General features: G+C 43.2%; 1 protein-coding gene across 2 annotated transcripts in view; it reads right to left on the reverse strand.

The window, feature by feature from the left end:
* Positions 1-25,568, reverse strand: part of LOC129821046 (serine/threonine-protein kinase 32A-like) — a 76,188-nt gene that overhangs the window by 16,799 nt on the left and 33,821 nt on the right. For both annotated transcript variants that reach the window (XM_055878293.1, XM_055878284.1), the window contains exons 6-10: positions 6,102-6,139; positions 2,408-2,497; positions 1,585-1,688; positions 731-847; positions 93-218 (exon numbers count right to left, since the gene is read on the reverse strand). In XM_055878293.1, coding sequence (XP_055734268.1) covers positions 93-218; positions 731-847; positions 1,585-1,688; positions 2,408-2,497; positions 6,102-6,139 — 475 coding nt within the window. The remainder of the gene's footprint in view (positions 1-92; positions 219-730; positions 848-1,584; positions 1,689-2,407; positions 2,498-6,101; positions 6,140-25,568) is intronic.

Consider the following 25,568-nt stretch of genomic DNA (forward strand, 5'->3'; position numbering starts at 1 on the left):
CAGACCAGCAGGGGGGCCGTGGTGACGCACCTCTCTGTTTGGGCTGTGGCAACGTCGTGGCAACGTCGGCATAATGTTGTGGTCTGACTCACGTTGGGGATGAAGCCGGGGGGCAGCTGTTTGTTGAGCACAGTGTCCCAGTTGACATCAGACAGCAGGTCTAGATCCTGCAGCTCAGCCAGGCAGGACACACGCTGGTGCACGTCAATACACAGTAACTAGAGGAGGAAAAGGGAAGAGGAGGAGGAGTAGCAGGAGGAGAAGAGAACAAGAGGAGAGGGGAGGGGAGTTAAAGAGGAGGAAGAGCAGGAACACACACATCTCACACACCGCATACACCACACAAACCACAGGAATGTAGATGAGTGGTGTAGGGGTAGGCTACTTCAGCACTGAGCTACAGTTTGTCTATAGTGGAGAATTACCAACATAGAATCGGATCACTCAGCCTTATAGGCTTCCAGTTATAACCTCATGATGACAAAGGATACGGCTTACATGGCTTACAAAACCGATCATCCTAGCATGTGATAACAATTAGTATTTCAAGGAATGTAGGGGTCAAATACAACTCTAGTTCACGTAAACAAGGACATGGCTCAAAGGTCACCGGTTGTCAATAGCATACAGTTCAAAAACAATGCACATTTATTATTCATTCGGGGAATTTAGGGATGAAAAACAAGGTGACCAAGTGTCTACAGTATACAGTATGCAGATCTTTCTGTACCTTTCTGAGCATGGTCTTCATCTCCAGAGACCAGGCTATGGGGTAGCTGGGGTTGACCTTGTGGAACATCTGGAGGATCTCATTGGCCGGTGTGCTGGAGCGCATGACGTACGGCCTCTGGAGGGCCAGGACAGAGCATTATTATCACACAAAGGTCGTCAGGGTTACCGGGTCCTCACACAGAGATACACACAATAGTCCCTAAAACTGCCTGAAGAGAAATGTCTAAATCTGGGTTTAAACTAGACCACATCAGTCTTATGCTGTGTTACCTCTCTCAGGGGAGAGACAGTTTTCCTGTGTTTGGGATAGATTATGGCTGGGGCTGTGACAGTGATTGATGTGCGGTGCTTTAAGGATGCCAGGGCTGGCTACCACTGATAGTCCAATCCATCCGGGCCTGGGGTGAGGGGGTTTAGGGCCTGGGGAGAGGGGGCTCAGAGGGCTGCTGTACAGCTTGACCCTGTCATACTACAGTAAGGACCCAGCAGGAGCTTAGTGGGAGTCCTGCCCCTGCCCTCCCTGTCTTTTCCTCTCCTAACTAAAGATATGCCCTGAGGGTAGTCACAGGCTGGTCCCAGATCTGTTGGTAAAACAGCACAAACAGGACCAAGCTAGGGTAATTACACCTTCATCTGAATGGTGAGGCTGGCTGAGATGGGTATTTTCATGATAATATTAAGGGGTATTTTCATGGTTATATTAAGGGCAGGCTTGGAGAGAAAGGTGTTGTCACTGTCTCTTCTTTTCGTACTTAAATGACTATTCTAGGAGCAGTAACAGCATGTATTGTAGGTTTTAGCATGCATTATTTACACGCTGGGGATGGGCTGTGATGGGCTTTGTTTCTGTACCTGTCCTCGCAGAAGCTCGTAGGCAGTGACGCCCAGAGACCACCAGTCCACAGAGAAGGAGTAGCCAGAGTGTATTCCCTCGTGTGGATGGAACAGCTCCGGGGCTGGGGGGAGGGAGGCACGGACACAATCATCTGTCATCGCTCATCCAGACTGGACAGTAGTACTAGTTACTACTGAAAACCAACACTTATAAATGGAACCAAAAAAGGAACCCATCAAAACTGCTACTGAAAACTCACAAAAAAACGTTAGAACCAAGCCCTTCAAAACCCTTCACCAAAAGGGACTCTGTTCCTTTTTATAAATAAATGAATGTTCCTGGAGATCCCCACCCTCTGAACACTTGGAATATGAATGTACTTTATTTCGATTAAATTATACATTATCCTTTACGGCAGTCTTAAATCGGGATCTAAATCCATCGTCTCCTCCTCCTTCCCTCCCATCCTCTCCACCCCCTCCATCTCCTCGTCTGTTCCCTGCTGCTTCCTCGGTGTCAGTCCCACTAAACTGATCCATTCGTCATGCCTCTTAATCACGCTGGACGAGACACACCGGTCGGCCAGGACCCGGGGTCAATGAACTCCACAGTCGAATCAGTCTGTAATTCTATTAATTTACATCCGATCCCCCAGAGCAGAAGGAACAACATTGATCTGATACTGTATGGTACGTTATGAAAGGGAAATGTAAGAAGCATAAGCATCCACATTGAAAGGGAGATATATTTACTCTGAAACTAGAAAGACACAGTACTGTACCGTTGAGCTGTGTCGTCCTTACATTAGCTCAGTGGTATAAGTGTTGTGTGTCTACTTACCCATGTATGGTTTGGTCCCTGCGATAGACGTTGCTCTTAGATCGTCTTTGACGATGGCAGCGATGTTGAAGTCTGTCAGGTGACAATGTCCTGTAGAACGGAAACAGGAAAGAAAGTCGTATTCGAAATTCTTGATGACAGTTTATTTGAAACGAGGTTTATAGGCAGTCTACTTAAGGCAGCATTCAGGCATCAAGCAGCTAAAACTGTCTTTGCCCTACATTGTGCTGTGCTGGGTGGGGTGCCCGAGTTAATGCAGTCGTTAGTAATAAGGCATTCTTTGTTTGAACTCACAGTTCACTCTGGCTGCATTCATAATGTGGTCACCGTGAGTGAATGATTTGGTTGGGGGTTAAATGGTGTAGCTCCCTAGAGCAGGTCACAGAGGGAATAGCAGCCTCAGTGCCTGCTGCCAAAGTCACCGGCTAACCTTTCTGTGTGTGGGGTGGACTGAAGCCGCAGCCATGCACACTGAACACCCTTTTTATAAGCTGATGAGTGTGTGTGTGTGTGTGTGTGTGTGTGTGTGTGTGTGTGTGTGTGTGTGTGTGTGTGTGTGTATGTGTGTGTGTGTGTGTGTGTGTGTTTTTAACCAGAAGTCCCCACAACAATAGTAAACAAACAAAAATTTGACCAACTGGTGACAACAAGGTCAAATGGTATTTCTAGGGGGTTTAGACTTAAGGTTAGAATTAGTGTTAGGGTTAGGAGCGAGGTTTAGTTTTAGGGTTAGGAGCTAGGGTTAGGTTTACGGTTTGGGTTAAGGTTAGGGTTAGGTTTAGGTTTAGAGTTCGGGAAAATAGGATTTTGAATGGGACTGAATTGAGTGTCCCCAGAAGGTTAGCTGTACAAGACTGTGTGTGTGTGTTTTATGCCACAGAGCTAGAATCGCAAAACTACCGGTAATTTACCACAGTTACCAGAAACTTCAGTAATTTTGGTAATTAACAGAAAATCTTTGGTAATCTATCGTAAATTTGGTAACGTATACTTGAGTAACTTGAAAAAATTACTCAGACAAAGTATACATTGTTTTATATCTGTGTCCATAATGTCCATAAGTTTCTAGTAGATAAGACACATGGTTCAGGAGAAAATAGCCTAATTAATGAAAAAAGCATTAATCAACAATGGCCTTATTTTCAATTAACTCTGAAACTCTTTGAGCTATTGACTGTGTTCACAACGGCCACCAGTTTGATGCCAGAACATCGGAAACAAATACATACTGACATAGTAAAATAAAAGCGTGTGAAAAAAATACAAAGGACATTTCAAGACGAAACCCTCATAAACATTTTGGTTTACTATCCTTGTGGGGACATTTCGCCGGTCCCCAACGGTCCCCGCTAATTTTAGGCTTAGGGGTTAGGTTCAGGGTTAGGGTTAGTGTGTGCACACACATTTGTCTTCATGTGTGTGTCTGTAAAATCACAAGAGAATGACCAAGTATGGCAGTGATGAGAATACGTTTCACCAGGCTCTCTCACGGATTGTCTCTCTGCTGTGAACCCTATGCAACATTAGGCATGAAGGAGGTGGCCATATATTTTATGGTGCTGCTGGGTCCATGAACTATACCCCTGTCACTGGACCTAACCTGCAGAGGGCAGTGCAGGACCTAATGCCTTCTGTCACCCTATTGACAGTGTGTCCATTTGTTTATTATTTGTGTACTTGGATCCCCATGAGCTTTTGCAGAAGCATCAGCTACTCTTCCTGGGGTCCACAGAAAATACAAAACATGACAAGTAACTAAACTCTGATAGACAAGGACAGTCACGCACATTTAAAATACAACGATCTACCAAAAAAAAAAAAAAAAAAAAAAATCGAACAAAAATACTATACAAACAATACAAGTAAAAAATCATGTGTGCGTTTGTGTGTGTGTGTCCACAGTCCCTGACGTTCCATGAGGTGTTGTTCAATCCATCTTGCTGTTTGCTTGAGTAATTGGAGACGGAAACGAGTTTCATGTTATCATGGCTCTGTATAATACTGTGCGTCGCCATGATTTCATTTTAGACTTGGGGACTGTGAAGAGACTTGGCGGCATGTCTTGTGGGGTATGTACTGTATGGGTGTCTGAGCTGAATGCTATTTGATTACGCTGACGAACTGGGCATTTTCATCACAGTTATATTTCTCATGAAAACTAGAAGAGAAGCAGTTCATCTCTTGTCATCCCTCAACCAGGAAACACTGGCATCCATGTTGTTGATGTTAGATCTATATGTGCAGTTAAGGGCAAGGCATAATGCTCTGTTTTGAGCCAGCTGCAGTTTTCCTAGGTCTTTCTTTGCTGCACTTGACCATATTACCGGACAGTAATCAAGATAGGACAAGACCGGAGCCTGATCAACTAGTATAGTTGATTTTTGTGTCAAACATATTTTAATAACAGACATACCCCTCCCTATTTTCACAACAACGTTTCAATATGACTTGACCGTGATAATTGACCATCCAATGTTCGGAGTTTAGCTTCGTCAACTTGCTCAATAGTCACAACTTTTATGCACAGCTCTAGTTGAGGTTTAGGTCTTGGAGAATGTTTTGATTATAGTTGTAGATGTATTTAAGACCAGTTTATTATTAATCACACATTCTGGTACTGACTGTAACTCTTTATTTCAAATTTGAGTGAGATCACTGGCTTTGGGTGCTGACGTGTAAAGTGTGTAATCGTCCGCATGTGTGTGTGTGTGTGTGTGTGTGTGTGTGTGTGTGTGTGTGTGTGTGTGTGTGTGTGTGTGTGTGTGTGTGTGTGTGTGTGTGTGCGTGTGCGTGTGTGCGCGCGTCTACTGTACCCGTACATGATTTAATTGTTTTGCTGAGATACTAAATGCTATTCTCATCAGAAAGGGCACATGAGGTAACGATAGGTCAACTATTCCAGGACTCTGTGCTCTTTGAAAACACTTCACGGGGAAGCACTTTTGACCCGTGTTGTTTTTCAAAGTTCAGTGGTAAACTTAAGGTAGAAAAACCCAGGCTGAGCTGGACTCAGCTCCTGTGTAATGACAAATTGTGTTCCAGGAGAGCAGCTCAGTCCTGGGGCTACTGCATTCAGACATCTACTGTAGTTGACAGGCTATGATCAGGGGATGTGTACATGAGCAGGTAATGTCTGGATAAAGAGCACAGGCACAGCATGAGAAAGAAATAACGTTGAAGTTAATAGCATCTCAAGTCCTGAGGGCAAAAGAGACAGGCTCTCTCTCTCTCTCGCTCGCCCCCTCGCTCTCTCTCTCTCTATAGGGGGTTAAACCAGAGAGTGGGAGAAAGAGAGTGTGTGCGTGTGTGTGTGTGTGCAAGCAAGCATGTGTGTGGAATGGTGTGTCTGTGTGTGCGTGAGTGTGTGTGTACACGTGTGCCCGCCCGCCCTCCATGTGTGTGTGTGTGTGTGTGTGTGTATGTGTGTGTGTGTGAGAATGTTTGTATGTATGGTTGTGTGTGTGTGTGTGTGTGTGTGTGTGTGTGTGTGTGTGTGTGTGTGTGTGTGTGTGTGTGTGTGTGTATGCACAGACTATATGTGGCTGCATAATGGTAGCGCCATTGATAAAATCTAAACTTATCTATCATTCATTCAGTGGAGGTCGTTCCTTACACAGCATGGATGGAAAAACACACCACATAATTTGTGTACAGACATAATTTACGACATAAATCATTGGCTGAGCCGTCTTACCGTGTTCGTCCAACAGAATGTTGTCAGGTTTGATGTCCCTGGAAAGCACACACACACACACACACACACACACACACACACACACACACACACACACACACACACACACACACACACACACACACACACACACACACACACACACACACACACACACATACACACACACACACAGAAACAGAGCAGCATTAGGTTACTGACCATCTCCATCAACATCACCATGACAATATTGTATCGTTGTTGGACAGAGAACAAATCAACAACAAAAAAATGTGTCATGTCACGTTACATCCTTAGAACAATATCGGCCTAGAACAAATAAACAAAAACAACACACGCAGAAACGCACAGTATGTCAAACACAGTTATATCACTAGCAATAATGTCCCAATGTCTTTAAAATTGGACTGACAGGAACTGTGCTTTTCCAGCCAAACACTCACTGCATCCCAAATGGGCTGGAGAATCAGGCCCTCGGAATCAGGTTGTGTTCTAAATGGCACCCTATCTATCCAAATAGACTGCACCACAGAGCATTGTCGTCAAAAGTAGTGCAGTCTATTTGGATAGATAGGGTGCCATTTAGAACACATCCTAATTGCGAGGGCCTGATTCTCCAGCCCAGTCAGAACAACCTGGTCTCAGAAAATGTTGCATTATTCTGTTCGCAAATCCGTATTAATTTGTGGATGTCCATCACACAGTTTGTAAATGTTATGAATTACAATATGTATTATAAGTTACAAATTTACATAACATACAATATGTTACGAATTTGCAAAAGTACAATATGTTACAAATCTGGAAAAAAATACAATGTATTACGACTTGCAAAAAACGTATTGTAGCTAGGTGGCTAACATTAGCTAGCTCGCTAATGTTAGCTTGGCTAGGGGTTAGGGTTAAGGTTAAGTTTAGGAGTTAGAATTTCTGCCACATCCAACAAGCGCCGGAGCCAATGTAGTACGATTCGATCTTAGTCCTGCATTGATACTTTGCCTGTTTGATGGTTCGTAGGAGGGCACAGCGGGATTTCTTGTAAGCTTCCGGGTTAGAGTCCCGCTCCTTGAAAGCGGCAGCTCTACCCTTTAGCTTAGTGAGAGCGTTGCCTGTAATCCATGGCTTCAGGTTGGGGTATGTACACACAGTCACTGTGGGGATGACGTCCTCGATGCACTTACTGATAAAGCCAGTGACTGATGTGATGTACTCCTTCATGCCATCGGAAGAATCCCAGAACATTTTCCAGTCTGTGCTAGCAAAACAGTCCTGAAGTTTAGCATCTGCTTCATCTGCACTTTTTTTATAGAACGAGTCACTGGTGCTTCCTGCTTTAATTTTTGCTTGTAAGCAGGAATCAGGAGGATAGAGTTATGGTCAGATTTTCCAAATGGAAGGCAAGGGAGAGCTTTGTACGCGTCTCTGTGTGTGGAGTAAAGGTGGTCTAGAATTGTTTTCCCTCTGGATGCACATTTAACATGCTGATAGAAATGAAGTAAAACTGATTTAAGTTTCCCTGTATTAAAGTCCCCGGCCACTAGGAGCGCTGCTTCTGGATGAGCGTTTTCCTGTTTGCTTATGGTGGAATACAGCTCATTGAGTGCGGTTTTAGTGCCAGCCTCGGTCTGTGGTGGTATGGAGACAGCTACGAAAAATACAGATGAAAACTCTCTAGGTAGATAGTGTGGTCTACAGCTCAGCCGGGCAAAACCTTGAGACTTCCTTAGATATCGTGCACCAGCAATTGTTTACAAATATGCATAGGCCCCTGCTCCATGTCTTACCAGAGGCTGCTGTTCTGTCCTGCCAATAGAGTGTATAACCCGCCAGCTGTATGTTCTTAATGTCGTCGTTCAGCCACGACTCGGTGAAACACAAGATATTACAGTTTTTAATGTCCCGTTGGTAGGATATGTGTGCTTTCAGTTCGTCCCATTTATTTTCCAGCGATTGAACATTAGCTAGTATGCTCTGCTAGGATAAGTAGGGGGAGGAGCAGACTGAGGGGCCGAGAAAAGTGCAAGGAACTCAAGATAGCAGTGGCAACTGTACAGATAACTCATCCAAAGTGCTTTGACTTCTCAAACACGGCAGAAAGCTACACTTCATGGTGCCCCATCTCCTTATTAATTCAGCCACTTAGTTACAGCGGCAAGAAAAAGTATGTAAACCCTTTGGAATTACCTGGATTTCTGGATAAATTGGTCATAAAATTTGATCTGATCTTCATCTAAGTCACAACAATAGACAAACATAGTGTGCTTAAACTAATAACACAAATTATTGTATTTTTCTTGTCTATATTGAATACATCATTTAAGCATTGTCGGTGTTGGTTGGAAAAAGTATGTGAACCCCTAGGCTAATGACTTCTCCAAAAGCTAATTGAAGTCAGGAGTCAGCTAACCTGGAGTCCAATCAATGAGACAAGATTGGAGATGTTGGTTAGAGCTGCCTTGCCCTATAAAAGACACTCACAAAATTTGAGTTTGCTATCCACAAGAAGCATTGCCTGATGTGAACCATGCCTCAAACAAAAGAGATCTCAGAAGATTAAGAATTGTTGACTTGCATAAAGCTGTAAAGGGTTACAAAAGTATCTCTAAAAACCTTGATATTCATCAGTAAGACAAATTGTCTATAAATGGAGAAAATTCAGCACTGTTGCTACTCTCCCTAGGAGTGGCCATCATGCAAAGATGACTGCAAGAGAACAGCACAGAATACTTAATGAGGTTAAGAAGAATCCTAGAGTGTCAGATAAAAACTTATAGAAATCTCTGGAACAGGCTAACATCTATGTTGATGAGTCTAGACTACCTAAAACACTAAACAAGAATGGTGTTAAAACCTTTTCTCAATAGGGGGGCGCCATTTTCACTTTGTAAAAAATCGTTCCCAAATTAAACTGCCTCGTACTCAATTCTTGCTCGTACAATATGCATATTATTATTACTATTGGATAGAAAACACTCTCTAGTTTCTAAAACCGTTTGAATTATATCTGTGAGTAAAACAGAACTCATTTTGCAGCAAACTTCCTCTCAGGAAGTGAGAAATCTGAAATCGGGGGCTCTGTTCCAGGGTCAGCCTATTAATTTGCATGGAATCTATGGGTCTACATGCACTGCACACGCCTTCCCCTAGATGTCAGTAGGCAGTGAAAGTTGGAATGGGGTGTACAGCTCTATCTGAGGCCGAACAAGACCTGTTGGAATGACGTGACCACTCTTTCCTTTATTCTGCATGGCGCGAAAGGGTCACCTGGATTGCGTTCTGAAAAGCTTTCGTTATCGACGTTAGATATCTCCGGCTCTGATTTTATTTGATATATGTGTTAAAAACATCATAAACTAGTTATATTAAACCGACTTATATCAGTTTATTGCGATTTTCGGTATTTTCTTTGTTATGCGTTCTGGTGAGTTGGACACTTCTGTGCCGCATGGCCAGCTTTGTTATCTAAATCGACAGATGAAGACGACATTCTACAACCGAACAACGATTATTCTGGAAAAAGGACACCTTGTACAAGATTCTGATGGAAGCTCATCAAATAGTAGGAACCATTTATGATATTATTTCGTATTTCTGTCGAAAATGTTTAGACGTATATTCCGCCCAGATTTCGGCCGCTGTCTCGCTATAACGTAAGCTGTATGTCAATCTAAGGTTATTTAAAAAAATCTAACACAGCGGTTACATTAAGAACTAGTGTATCTTTCATTTGCTGTCCAACCTGTATTTTTTAGTAAAGTATATGATTAGTTATTTGATTAGATGATGTGAGTGTCAGAAATATATCCGGATAATTTTGTGCAGTTTGGCTACGTATTCACATTGTTCAACCACGAATTGTACCGCTAAATATGCACATTTTCGAACAAACCATATATGTATTGTGTAATATGATGTTATAGGACTGTCATCTGGTGAAGTTTGAGAAGGTTAGTGAAAAAATTAATATCTTTTGCTGGTTTATTCGCTATCGCTAACGTGGCTTGAATGAATGCGGTTGTGTGGTAGGCTATTGTAGTAAGCTAATATAATGCTATATTGTGTTTTCGCTGTAAAACACTTAAAAAATCTGAAATATTGGCTGGATTCACAAGATGTTTGTCTTCCATTTGCTGTACACCATGTATTTTTCATAAATGTTTTATGTTAAGTATTTAGGTATTTCACGTTGGTTTCTGTAGTTATTCTAGCTGCTTTGGTGAGACTTGTGATGGTGGCTGCAATGTAAAACTACGATTTATACCTGAAATATGCACATTTTTCAAACAAAACATATGCTATACAATAAATCTGTTATAAGACTGATGAAGTTGTTTCTTGGTTAGTGACTATTTATATCTTTATTTGGTCGAATTTGTGATAGCTACCTATGCAGTAAAAAAAATTGTGAAAATATGCGGTTGGGTCTTTCGCTATCGTGGTTAGCTAATAGAAATACATATTGTGTTTTCCCTGTAAAACATTTTAAAAATTGGAAATGATGGCTGGATTCACAAGATGTGTATCTTTATTTTTTTTTTTTTTAAATAAATTTTAGCCCCTTTTCTCCCCAATTTTCGTGGTATCCGATCGCTAGTAATTACTATCTTGTCTCATCGCTACAACTCCCGTACGGGCTCGGGAGAGACGAAGGTCGAAAGCCATGCGTCCTCCGAAGCACAACCCAACCTAGCCGCACTGCTTCTTTAACACAGCGCGCCTCCAACCCGGAAGCCAGCCGCACCAATGTGTCGGAGGAAACACCGTGTACCTGTCCCCCTTGGTTAGCGCGCACTGCGCCCGGCCCGCCACAGGAGTCGCTGGAGCGCGATGAGACAAGGATATCCCTACCGGCCAAACCCACCCTAACCCGGACGACGCTAGCCCAATTGTGCGTCGCCCCACGGACCTCCCGGTCGCGGCCGGCTGCGACAGAGCCTGGGCGCGAACCCAGAGACTCTGGTGGCGCAGTTAGCACTGCGATGCAGTGCCCTAGACCACTGCGCCACCCGGGAGGCCCAGATGTGTATCTTTCATCTGGTTTCTTGGACTTGTGATTTCATGATATTTAGATGCTAGTATTTACTTGTGGCGCTATGCTAGGCTATGCTAGTCAGCTTTTTTACTGATGAGGGTGCTCCCGGATCCGGGATGAGTACCAAGTAGAAGTTAATGGGAGGACACCACGGAAGAAAACATTGCTTCATGTCTGAAATTTGCAAAAGTGAACCTGAATTTTCAAAAATATTCTGTGGACAGAAGAAATTTGAGTTGTTTGGAAGGAACACACAACCCTATGTGTGGAGAAAAAAGGCACAGCACGGCACACCAACATCAAAACCTCAACTCAACTGTAAAGTATGGTGGACGGAGCATCATGGTTTCGGGCTGCTATGCTGCCACAAGGCCTAGACAGCTTCCTATCATCGATGGAAAAATTAATTCCCAAGTTTATCAAGACATTTTGCAGGAGAATGTTAGGCTATCTGTCCACCAATTGAAACTCAACAGAAGTTGGGTGATGCAAAAGGACAACGACCCAAAACACAGAAATAAATCAACAACAGAATGGCTTCAACAGAAGAAAATACGCCTTCTGGAGTGGCCCAGTCAGAGTCCTGACCTCAACACGATTGAGATGCTGTGGCATAACCTCGAGAGCAGTTCACACCAGACATCCCAAGAATATTGCTGAACTAAAACAGTTTTGTAAAGAGGAATGGTCCAAAATTCCTCCTGATCGTTGTGCAGGTCTGATCCGCAACTACAGAAAGCGTTTGGTTGAGGTTATTGCTGCCAAAGGAGGGTCAACCAGTTATTAAATCCAAGGGTTGACATACTTTTTCCACCCTGCACTGTGAATGATTACACAGTGTGTTCAATAAAGGCATGAAAACGTATAATTGTTTGTGTGTTATTATTTTAAGCAGACTGATTGTCTATTGTTGTGACCTAGACGAAGATTTGATCAAATTTTATGACAAATTTATGCAGAACTCCAGGTATTTCCAAAGGGTTCACATACTTTTTCTTGCCACTGTTTTATTATTTTTTTATTTTATTTCACCTTTATTTAACCAGGTAGGCTAGTTGAGAACAAGTTCTCATTTGCAACTGCGACCTGGCCAAGATAAAGCATAGCAGTGTGAACAGACAACACAGAGTTACACATGGAGTAAACAATAAACAAGTCAATAACATGGTAGAAAAAAAAGAGAATCTATATACAATGTGTGCAAAAGGCATGAGGTAGGCAATAAATCGAGTAATTACAATTTAGCAGATTAACACTGGAGTGATAAATCATCAGATGATCATGTGCAAGAAGAGATACTGGTGTGCAAAAGAGCAGAAAAGTAAATAAATAAAAGCAGTATGGGGGGTGAGGTAGGTAAATTGGGTGGGTAGTTTACAGATGGACTATGTACAGCTGCAGCGATCGGTTAGCTGCTCGGATAGCAGATTTTTAAAGTTGTTGAGGGAGATAAGTCTCCAACTTCAGAGATTTTTGCAATTCGTTCCAGTCGCAGGCAGCAGAGAACTGGAAGGAAAGGCGTTCAAATGAGGTTTGGCTTTAGGGATGATCAGTGAGATACACCTGCTGGAGCGCGTGCTACGGGTGGGTGTAGCCATCGTGACCAGTGAACTGAGATAAGGCGGCACTTTACCTAGCATAGCCTTGTAGATGACCTGGAGCCAGTGGGTCTGACGACGAACATGTAGCGAGGGCCAGCCGACTAGGGCATACAGGTCGCAGTGGTGGGTCGTATAAGGTGCTTTAGTAACAAAACGGATGGCACTGTGATAAACTGCATCCAGTTTGCTGAGTAGAGTATTGGAAGCTATTTTGTAGATGACATCGCCGAAGTCGAGGATCGGTAGGATAGTCAGTTTTACTAGGGTGAGTTTGGCGGCGTGAGTGAAGGAGGCTTTGTTGCGGAATAGAAAGCCGACTCTAGATTTGATTTTGGATTGGAGATGTTTGATATGAGTCTGGAAGGAGAGTTTGCAGTCTAGCCAGACACCTAGGTACTTATAGATGTCCACATATTCTAGGTCGGAACCGTCCAGGGTGGTGATGCTAGTCGGGCGTGCGGGTGCAGGCAGCGAACGGTTGAAAAGCATGCATTTGGTTTTACTAGCGTTTAAGAGCAGTTGGAGGCCACGGAAGGAGTGTTGTATGGCATTGAAGCTCGTTTGGAGGTTAGATAGCACAGTGTCCAAGGAAGGGCCGGAAGTATACAGAATGGTGTCGTCTGCGTAGAGGTGGATCAGGGAGTCGCCCGCAGCAAGAGCAACATCATTGATGTATACAGAGAAAAGAGTCGGCCCGAGAATTGAACCCTGTGGTACCCCCATAGAGACTGCCAGAGGACCGGACAACATGCCCTCCGATTTGACACACTGAACTCTGTCTGCAAAGTAGTTGGTGAACCAGGCAAGGCAGTCATTAGAAAAACCGAGGCTACTGAGTCTGCCGATAAGAATATGGTGATTGACAGAGTCGAAAGCCTTGGCCAGGTCGATGAAGACGGCTGCACAGTAATGTCTTTTATCGATGGCGGTTATGACATCGTTTAGTACCTTGAGCGTGGCTGAGGTGCACCCGTGACCGGCTCGGAAACCGGATTGCACAGCGGAGAAGGTACGGTGGGATTCGAGATGGTCAGTGATCTGTTTGTTGACTTGGCTTTCGAAGACCTTAGATAGGCAGGGCAGGATGGATATAGGTCTGTAACAGTTTGGGTCCAGGGTGTCTCCCCCTTTGAAGAGGGGGATGACCGCGGCAGCTTGCCAATCCTTGGGGATCTCAGATGATACGAAGGAGAGGTTGAACAGGCTGGTAATAGGGGGTGCGACAATGGCGGCGGACAGTTTCAGAAATAGGGGGTCCAGATTGTCAAGCCCAGCTGATTTGTATGGGTCCAGGTTTTCCAGCTCTTTCAGAACATCTGCTATCTGGATATGGGTAAAGGAGAAGCTGGGGAGGCTTGGGCGAGTAGCAGCGGGGGGGGCGGGGCTGTTGGCCAAGGTTGGAGTCGCCAGGAGGAAGGCATGGCCAGCCATTGAGAAATGTTTGTTGAAGTTTTCGATTATCACGGACTTATCAGTGGTGACCGTGTTACCTAGCCTCAGTGCAGTGGGCAGCTGGGAGGAGGTGCTCTTGTATTTCACCTTTATTTAACCAGGTAGGCTAGTTGAGAACAAGTTCTCATTTGCAACTGCGACCTGGCCAAGATAAAGATACTGTAGCTAACTAGCATGTACACCGCTGGACTCTTTCTGTTGTGCTGGTTAAAAACAGACACGTGACTCCGTCAACTGTTCTGGGGAACTACGGTAAGCTTCATAATGTAAAATAATGTGACAGGTGAAATGAAGAATGTAATCTGCTTTATCTCCTACTGTATTGTACAAGTTGTCTGAAGGTATTTACTTAAAAAGTAGCTATAAATGTTCACATTTATTGAAAAACTTCAAAGAAATAGTTTCAACGGTATTGATGGTATTGAAAAACCATCCCGTGGCTAGTTCCAAATACCCGGGTATATGTTATATATGGTTTACCACACAAGCCTAGTGTGTGTGTAGTTGTGAGCATGCGTGTGTTTCAATCAGCAGGTAGGGTATTGGGAAAACCAGAGCAACCTGAGGAGAGGGACATGTGTGGACCAGACCATCCTTTCTGTATGAGAACCGCACAGGGGACAGATCACACAGACTTTACTATGAGCATCAAAGATCAATGATGAAACAGAGAGAGCTACTTCAAAGAACAACCCTACTGTATTTGTTGTCCATTATATGAAAATGATATGTGATGTAGAAAACCTTAATTCCCCAGGGAACCCTATCTTTGCATTAGTCCTCATTTTCATAAAGTTGCCCTAAATGGTCCTTCTCTGTAATGATCAGACACTACTTCATTTTCTAAATGTCCCTTAAAGGACTATGATGGATGACAACGTTGGATAATCACCTCAGTGACAGAATAAAAAGATGTAAGATACAGAACATGACACATCATCACATCTGGCCATGTGTCGATCAGGGCTTTGGAGATGACAACATACTGTAGAGTTCTGGATCATAACACTGGATCAATCACTCAGCGGGCTAGTAGCAGCAGCACTTGTCAGGAGATCATGTCCACTACCCATGAGCCTTTGGAGCACGGCTTCCCAGCCTCATTAGTCCTGACAACCACATCAGCGGATAGGGTTGATTAGCATATTAAAATGGTGCCTGCTGCAGCAGGTGTGGCGGGGGTGTTAGTGTACCCAGAGGCGTCAGTGTACCCAGCCCGGGTTAAAAAGGTCAAATGTGTTGCACTTAATTAGTTGACATTTCCCTCAACGGTTGCTCGGAGAGGTGTTTTATATTTTAAACCCATGGCAGCCATTGTGGAACACCAGACAGGAGCTGCTGCGCCACTCAACTTCCTGCTGATGATTATGGGTGCGACTGTGAGAGCCGGAGCCAGCCGGAGCCATCCACCACGCACCCCTGCTGTCACCCAGACAATGACCTTGGCTGAGATATGGAAACATTGGGGCTTGATCACCCGTTCTCTAAAAGCCCACCGTTTATTTATTGTTCGGCATTTTCTATTCAGCTGAATCACATGCACCCTGCCTGCGTAATTCTAGGATGAGAGCCCCGACCGCTGTCTGATAAGAATTACCCAGGCAATTACCTTGGCCCTGCTCCTCGTTCATGGACTTTTATTAGTAGAAGACAAAGGGGGGGAAAGATTATTTGTGTTGATAGAATGTGCTGGTGTTCAGACATAGCCTGGTCCCAGATAAGTTTCCATGAATAAAGCACATACAGATCTGGGACCAGAGAAGTTCAGACTCATATTGTCTCCCTCTCCTTCACTGTTGTTGTCCTGTGTCTGCCCAGTCATTCTAGAAAAAGAAAAGGAGAGCCACGCACTCTAGGAGCTCACATGCAATTAACAATAACCAACGTTTCGACAAACAATCTGTCCTCCCTGATGAAGACAGCTTGTCCGTCGAAACGTTGGTTAATTAGATTATTCAATTATTGCATCTGAGCTCCTAGAGTGTGCGGCTCTCCTTTTCTTTTTCAAGTGTTTCTTTCACCTCTAGATTTCCCAGTCATTCTACCTCCTGGCCGACTGTCACTCCTGGTGTAGCTAGAGGCCAAATCACCTCCACCTTCCCTGGGCGTTGTATTAGCATGGGCCCCACGTTATCATTTCCCATCCTTTCAGTGGTACAGCACCGCGCTAGGCCCTCGCCTCGCGCTACAAACTCATTAGGAAATGGAATCGTTATATTCCAGCAATTAGAGATGAGCAACAGATGGACTCGGGCCTGATGTACCCACAGCCAGCTGGCTGGGGGACTATTAAAGGTGTCACGTCGCCTGGCGTACAACTTTCTTTTGACACTTTTAATAGAAGGATTTTTGGAGGTGTTACCAAGGGCTTCATCGGTCCCAAAAAATGTGCACCTCATTTTCCGTTTCTCTCTCTCGCTCTCTCTCCATCGCTCTCTTGCTCTTTTCCTCCCCTTACAGGAAGAAACATGTGGAATCAACGTGTTTTTGGTCTTCTTCTCTCAATTCCTCTCTTGCTCTCTCTTGCTCTTTCTCTCCATTTCTCTCTCTCATCACTCGCTCTCTTTCATCTTTTCTAGAGCTTGCACAGGCAGCGTTTGCAAAGGGCGAGTTGTGAATAGAAAAATGGCTGTGCGGTGTATATTCCCATTGATAGACACTATATTGAGTAAAGGAGCATATTTGTCCTTCAAGATCAATGCCCTTCTATGATGTTAGATTAAACAAACTCATCTCCAGCACAGGCCAGATGATTCCCTATATAGTGCACTAGTTTTGACCAGAACCATATGGGCCCTGGTCCAAAGTAATGTGTTAGGCTATATAGTGAATAGGGTACCATTTGGGACGCGTCCTTGTTGGGTTCCCCCGTCCTGAGTGAGGCTCATTGGTGATCCTGCCGAGGCAGCAACGGAAGGGCGGGGTTGAAGGGCAGTGCAACCGATCCGCCTGGCTTTTCTCTCGCTTGACTAGTCCAACAACCTATTACCTGGATCTAATGATCTCATTACACCAGCTATCAGGATGAGAGGAGTAACCAAAACCTGCACCTGGTCACCTGACACCCCTCTGATACAGGGAGACAGAGGACAGCCTGGGACAGACCCAAAAGTCCTTCAATGTGCTCCGCCACACACAGCCCAGAAGACTGGAAATAGGGGGTTTGGGCTGTTAGGTTCCGTATCATCGTCTTTGTACATGACCCACTCTGCAGCCAACTCCTAATGAGGACTGCTTTGATGACTCCCTCAGTACTGTGGAAGGTCAGAGATAGCACCACGGACAGCACATCCAGCCGCCAGGCCTTAGGGCAAGTTCTGCCCCATGATGTCCCAGAGTAGAGCAAAGCAGGCTGGAGCAGCACAGCGAGGGAGCACCAGTCATCCATCAGCAGAAGCCAGCCGCCCACGCCCAGCGGCTATGAGAGGAATCATCAGACAGCAGCACACTTTGAACGTGGAGGGAAACCTCAACTAACCACGGCAAGCAGCTTACATCTAAAACGAACAGCCTCAACCCCATTAAGAGCTAAGGGGTTAGCCGAAGCAGAGCTTCCATTCACTTGAGTTTGATCAGCTAAATAATAGCAGTAATAATAACAGCTCTCACAGGAGAAGTGGCAGAGTGGAGGTTGGTTATGCTATTTCTTATTCATAGACACAGTGCTTGGATTTCACTGCCTGACGAGCGTTCATCTGGCTCCCATCTAATTTGGGCCGGTTTGAGTCGGTTGGTCTTCAGAGAGCGCCTGTTGGAACAAGGCATTCTGAGGCACCGGCTCACTGAATCACAATTATTACAGATGAATTATTTACTAACTCAAACTCATAGGGAGAACGCTGAAAGTTCACAAAAAAGTGGAAGGTCTTGTAAGGTAAAGACTGTAAGACTGTCTTTGAAAAGACTGTAATATACAAGTAGTTAACTATTATTTTAGGGTAGACTACAAAGGTAAATATGTTGTCATGCTCCCGGTAAACCAATGTTCACAAATCCACTGTTGTGAGTTTAAAGGATGTTTAATTTACCTTCTTCTGCTTTACCTAACTTACAGTCTGAAATATGAACACATATGTCTCCTCCTGTCATGAAATAGTTATGCAGACTATAGATACAGAACATTAAACTTTTCATTGGGAAGACGGAAGCTTCGTTTACTCACAGAACCATCCCTCTCAGGCGCCATAACACTGTGGGATGAGAAAGTGTTGACAAATGTGTGCCATTTATCTTCCTTTAACAAATGACTTTCAGCGGTAGAGAGACTTGCTGAGCGAGATAATGTGTCTGTGCTCGAGGTGTTGCTGAACCCAAGCCAAGTCAGGGACACAGTGGGCCGTGACAGAGCTGTGGGGAGCAAGATGATGAAACAGTACGTTTGGAGAAACAATGTCTGGTCAGTGCCACATTCACTTGCACAGGGAACCAGAAAGATACACAGTGCCAGTTTGAGGCTGTGTCGCGCTGAGCAGAGCTGTACGGAGCAAAGCTGTTTGGCTGAGTTGAGCCGCTGAAAGATCTAGCTCTCGTCAGAGAGTAAAAGGAAAACATCTTATTCTCACAAAAACAAAACCAGGGTGAGAGAAAATGAGAGAGCTCTCCAAGAGCATCAAACAACAAACATCCACATGATGCGACGTTTTTATTAGGATATGCAACAAAATGTCTGGGAGAGATTTAGAGAACAGACGCACCCTCCCCTATGTGGACACCTCCCTGGTGAAAGCAGCCCAGCGGTGTTGGAAATAAGCACGAGAGAACAGCTGTGGGTTACTATGTTCCATTCGATAGCAATCTGAACAAAGATAGAGCCAACCTTGAAAGACTTTCAACATGGAATGAGTTTCAATTGAGGCGGTAGAAGGGCTCAAATGTGATTATGCAGTCAGTGCTGTTGCCATTGGGGGTGCAGGATTGGGACTTTGCAATCACATTTGACCCTCTGACTGTATCTTTCCTCTAAACATAGCCTGGGCGTGTCTGTAGCTTCTAAAGCTCTTGTCCGAAGCTCTTGTCTGTCTCGGTGTAAAGCAGGCGGCGGCTCTTTCTCTCTCAGAGCTCAGAGCACAGCGTTGTTCAGAGCCACGCCGTACTTTCACGGTGCTGTAGCCTGTAATTAATTCAATAATTCAAACTGAGACCATAAAAACAGTAGAGAGGGCTACAGTCTCTGTGGCACTTCTGTTTTTAGTTTAAATCCTCGGGCCTCAACAGCGAGCAAACATCAAATTGTATTCCAGACGCAATATGATTTCTAATGTCAAAACAGATCATTTTACTTCGCTCCATAAGACTAACCACTGTCTTGGTCTGGAGCAAATGGAAAACAGGCTTCATACTGCAAAATCATCTGTCAAATGCAATCCTGTCTCACTTAAGGACATCATCTACAATCTTTGTACAGACCAAGCATCTAGACATCATGTGGTTTGATCAGTCACCATCATTTGATCAGTCATCATGTGCTGTCGTACCTTCAGCGTGCAATATTAAAACCTATTGAGGATTTCAAATCACTTGGTCACTTTCGTCAAAGTGCAGAAGCTACTGTGGCGAGATAGTGAGTCAATAACACCACAGCTCCACCACTTCCCTTTCTACAAGTCCTAACCTGTGGACTAGTGATAATGCTCCCGGCTTGAGCTACATGGATACTGCTCCCCACTAGAGACCGAGGTTCAATCTCCACTTCCACCATTCTCATTCCCACTTGCCCGTCTCCCCCTCCAACCATCTAAACAAGCTACTGTGGGTCAATAACTCCACCACTTCCCCTTGTACAACTCCTTTCCCCTTTTTCCACTTGTCTTGTTTGAGAGCATTGTCTCTGAAGATGCCCCTAATTGAGATTCATCTTAGTGTTAACAATTGAAAACCCTATGAGAAGGTTCTGACAAAACAGGCCTTGGTGATTTGTTACCCTGATGGTAACAGATCTATTGTGAAAAAGTAAAGCTGGAGTAAATATGGAGAAGTGCACTTACGAATGTATGATTTTTCTTTTGGGAATCAATCATCAAACCCGATGCAATGTCGTTATCAACATTATCATCATGAATCAACCGTCATGAGTCATAGGATACTGTGTATTGGATAGAGATTCTGCTCAAGGCCAGGGTATCACCAGCAGACACACACACACACACACACACACACACACACACACACACACACACACACACACACACACACACACACACACACACACACACACACACTGAATACACAAAACTACTCAGAGTGTGCACATCCGCCCTCTCAAAGTATTCCATTTCTATACAGATTCGATTAAAATTAGAATACCCATCTTTTCCTTCTTCCGTAATAAATGCAGATTGAAAGCTGTTGATTTGATCTAAACACGCATCTCCCAAACACCTGCTATTAGGATTTTTTGTTGGAATGGAATGACAGAAATAGAAAATATCCCACTGAATCGATTCATGAGTTATATATTGAGAAATGATCACCCAGTCTATTTCCCTGCAGTGGTTTCAGCGCTCATGAGGCATTTCTAAATTATATTCTTCAAGAATCAATGGTTACATATAATACATTTTTAAGTCCAAAAATTGATGTAGCTACTGTAGATTGTCCCTTTAAGACCTACCACTAAATGATGTTATTTGTTATCCTACATGTGATTAATTAGCACTCTGGAACCCTGTTCCTGTTCCTCTGCACACAGGGCTATCATACAAACTGAGGAAGGTCTATAGGGCCATCTCTGCCTGGAGTGTGTGTGGCGTGTTTGTGTGTCTTGACTTATCATCAAGTCAACCCCTCACTTTCTCCAGGCTGATCTGATCTGCGTGTGGCGGCACACACTAAATCACAATTGAAGGTCTTTCAGGTCAATCCAATTTGTCACGATGAATGACAGGACAGTCAAATTATTTGTCAGTTACTTGAAGGAGCTTGAGGGATGCTGTTGGGTGGCAGCCATCTATGTATTTTGGCGGTCGGCTCTGGACGTCGGGGGCTTTGGCATGGCAGCATATACTTGTGCCTAAAAAGCACTTATGTGCATTCCAAGATTGAATAAGGAGTCTATGTTTTTGGGCCTAGACAGAGTTTGGACATATCATAAAGAAAATACTCAGCCGCTCACAGTAAACTGTTGTGTCAGGTGTAACTCCTTTCACGACCTTTGCCCTTGATCAACACAGTATTTGGAGGTGCACTATCTGATGCAGCAGGAATCCAGGACTGGCAGCTCACAGTGTTGGGCTCAATTCATAATTGAATTGAGGGTGCCTCATAAATTCCAATTCAATTCTTGAATTTGAATTAAATTAGAATTTTATATAGTAAACAGCATACAGAATTGTAAGGAAATATAAATATAAATATAAATTCTAAATTATGTGTAGTCTACAATTGATTATCAGGAAAAACTACAAAAATGTATGATCAAGGAAAACAAAAATCTGTATGTGAATATTCTAAGTTATTATATTTCATTAATCACTTACGTGTTGTTGTCACGTTCCTGACCTGTTTTCTGTTGTTTGGTTGTGTTTATTGGTCAGGGCGTGAGTTTTGGGTGGGCAGTCTATGTTTTCTGTTTCTATGTTGGTTTTGGGTTGCCTGGTATGGCTCTCAATTAGAGGCAGGTGTTTGACGTTTCCTCTAATTGAGAGTCATATTAAGGTAGGTTGTTCTCACTGTTTGTTTGTGGGTGATTGTCTCCTGTGTCAGTATGTTACGCCACACGGGACTGTTCCGGTTTTTGTTAGTTCGTTTGTTTTATGTAGTCTGTTTTCCTGGTTCATGCGTTCTTCACGTTGTATGTAAGTTCGTGCCCAGGTCTGTCTACATTCGTTTATTTGTTTTGTAATTATTCAAGTGTTCGTCGTGTTCTTCAGTATTTGTTTATTAAATCATTATGTATTCACAACCCGCTGCAGTTTGGTCGAATCACTACTCCTCCTCTTCGTATGAAGTTAACCCTGAGGCCTTCATAAATAAGGCAAGCAAATTAAATGGTTGGTGGAAATATAATTGGCTATTCTAAGTACTAAGGGTAAAAGAGTATATGAACATTATTTCCAGAGAAAATGTATATATTCTCTGTTTTCTTTTTTGTTTTCCTGCGTGAGGAAGCTCCAAAATGCAGGTGTTTCAGCCTAGCTCAGTACTTTCTGTGGTGGTGGGGCAAGCGAGCAGATAACTTGGAGCGTTGAGCCGTGATTGGCACAGTGATCTGTCACTCATGTGGCCACTACGTCACCTCCAAGTCTAAGGCTAGACTTTGAAAATATTTGCCCCTTGGGTGCTACCATAGTTACATTAGAAGTGCCCATCCAAGAAGGCTCAAGGTCATTGGCCACAGATAAAATGATGACAAATCACGTTATATCTACAGTAGTTTTGATTGGACTGTCAACATCATGCTTTCAAAATCTTAGCTAGCAGTCATCATCATGAATGAAGTCGACAATCTACTGGCAAAACCTATTTAATCCTTGTCATATGAAGAGAAATAATGAAGAGAAATTATAGATAAAACATATCGGTGCTCATCGGCCATTGGATATGAACACAACAAGTTGGAAATCGCAAATTCAACAATGAGTGGTTTGGAAGGAATCAGTGGCTAACTGTGAGTTTAAGACAACTGGGAACTTGGTAAAAATTAGCTACGACTGGGAAAATACGTTTAGAAATGTCATCCAACTTGGAATTGTAAATTGGGAACTCCGGCCTCTTACTAGAGCTACAACCTGAAGATCACTGACGTCATCATGATTCAACTTTTTTGTTTTGTTTTGAAAGCATCATAAATCCAGAGAACGCAAGACTTTGATGACAAAGTTTGACAACAAAATTTGCCCACGAAGGACCACCACGCTACCTTCCTGTTCAAGTGAGCACAGCACAACAAGGTGAGTCCAAAAATGTCTTGTATGCTGCTGCATAAATGATGTAATATGCCAGGGAGATATGTATACTGTAGCTAAGAAAGTAATACTAAGTGTTTGTTGTGTAGTAAGCTGTGAGTAGCCCATGTGCCTCACCCTAATAATCTGGTCTATTTTCACCTCTTAATTTCGCCTACTGTTCTGACTTGGTGGTGTTTTCGAGAAATGTAGTCATTGAATAGTGTAAGAGCTTTCATTGTCTGCTTATATGCCCCCTTTATTTATCCTATGATTCTGACTTGGTGTACAGGGAGAACACTGTAAGAACGGCCCATGTTCTGAATTCTGTTGCTGTACATTTCAAAAGTGCTGAACAAATAGTTATATTGACAACGTCTATCCTTGCTCGCTCGTTAATGTCTTAATCGGAATTACGGATTGCCTCTACTTGTCATCCACTTATGCCATAGTTTGTACATCTCAATTGTCTGTAGAAACCACATTTGTTTAAGCAAGTCGCCTATATCAGCTATGTTTTTTTTCAAGGCAGTTAATGAGGCTGAATGAACTGTTTCGATGCCAAACAAGAATCCGCTGACAGCCAGGTAGTGGTAAGGTGTAGGGACTGCTTTTGGGACTCTGCTGTTGGGACAGCTTTATATAGGCAATGCAATTAATGTATTGTTTAGTGTTGTGTTGTGTAGTGGTTTTGCAGGGAATGCAATCCAATTTTTTTTTTTGCCCTAGCAAGATTTACATGCAAAAAATCACCACTGAGAAGGTTATTCTCATTTCAAGCACATTTTCTTGACCTTTCCTTCTCCTTGCCTCTTCTCCTCGATAACCTTTGACCTTTTTCAAAAGATGGCCAGAGAGGACGGAGGAGAGAGGACGCAGAAGTTGAGCAAATACAATTGAGAAAAGGCCTATGACTGTGTGAAATTTCATTGAATTGCACCAAATTAAATTCTACTTCCTGTCACTCAAACTCAAATTCAATTTCTACATCCTGTGCGATGTGGTCAAATCAATTCAAATTTCAACTCATGAGTTTTGAAAATCAATTTCAAAATGATGAATTAAGCCCAACCCTGCTGGCTAGTCTGAAAGGACATTGGAGGACAATATGTCCCCTAGGAGCTGCAGCTGCTGTAGTACCGGTCAGCTCTAGTACCGGTCTGCTGTAGTACCGGTCTGCTGTAGTACCGGTCAGCTGCAGTACCGGTCAGCTCTGATCGGTCTCTCTTAAAGGAGAAGTTTTATTTTTTACAACCAAATCTCAATTTATGTTGTAAATGACATGTTAAAGAAGGGTCCAGACACCTTTTTTGTGATTTTACATGTTTTTGAGAAATATACCCCAAACAGCAAATCACTTCCTCATCTTCATTGTAAGAGACTAGTCAGGATCGAGGCAAAGATGAACGGCGCAAAGTACAGAGAGAACCTCGATGAAAACCTGCTCCAGAGCGCCCAGGACCTCAGACTGGGGCCCTTTTTTTCAAATACATTAGCAGTTTTTTTGCTTTGTCATTATGGGGTTGTGTGTGTAGATTGATGAGGGGGGAAAAAAACATTTAATCAATTTTAGTAGAAGGCTGTAATGTAACAAAATGTGGAAAAAGTCAAGAGGTCTGAATACTGTCTGAAGGCAAGATATTCGGACTTAACCTCATCAATCACGATGGCCTGAGTTCTGTCACTAAGATAATCATGAACCACGAATAGGCATCAGAGCTCAGGCCTATCGAGGATAACTTATTCAATAAAATAGCATGATCAACAGTATCAAAAGCTTTTGACAGGTTCTCAAACCAAGCAGCACATTTCATTTTAGTGTCTAAGGAATTGACAAGATCATTAACAACTAAATTGGTTGCTGTGATAGTGCTATGCCCAGGCCTAAACCCTGATTGGTTTACATTCAAAATATATTTCTCAGATAAAAAGTATCAAAGTTGTACATTTACGAAAGAAATGGGTTGATAATTATTAAATGAAAAATCCAGCCAAACTCACTCATTACTTTATGTTACAGTGTTAAAAAACATTAAGATGTGAGAACAATATTTTTTATGAAGAAATGTTTCATTTTGGTGTTATAATAAGGCTGGTAGCAACATGGAAATTTGTGGTGGAAATCTGTTGCAGGTCAAGTCGACTACAAAATCCACAATATAATAATATACACAATAATACCAAAGACAATATCAGCATGTGAAGAAGCTAGTTATTGTAGTTTGTTTAGGTGATTTTACAGGTTTCTCCTTTCTATAATATCTCTGGCAACGGCACCATGCAATGTACCCTGGACTAAAGAGGCAGACAGGAAAATGTGCCAGACCCTCAGTTAAATAACACACTTTTCAAGGTAGGAATATCACAAAAATATGATCAATGGCTCATTCGAGAGAAGACATTCTCCCGAGTTATCACTTTAACACAGTGCTACGCTATACCGGACGGATTTCTGCCTGCTTGAATGCCAATAACTCAGCAACACATGAAAACATGAAAT

This window comes from Salvelinus fontinalis, chromosome 2 (genome assembly GCF_029448725.1).
Source record: "Salvelinus fontinalis isolate EN_2023a chromosome 2, ASM2944872v1, whole genome shotgun sequence".
Taxonomy (NCBI): Eukaryota; Metazoa; Chordata; class Actinopteri; order Salmoniformes; family Salmonidae; genus Salvelinus; species Salvelinus fontinalis.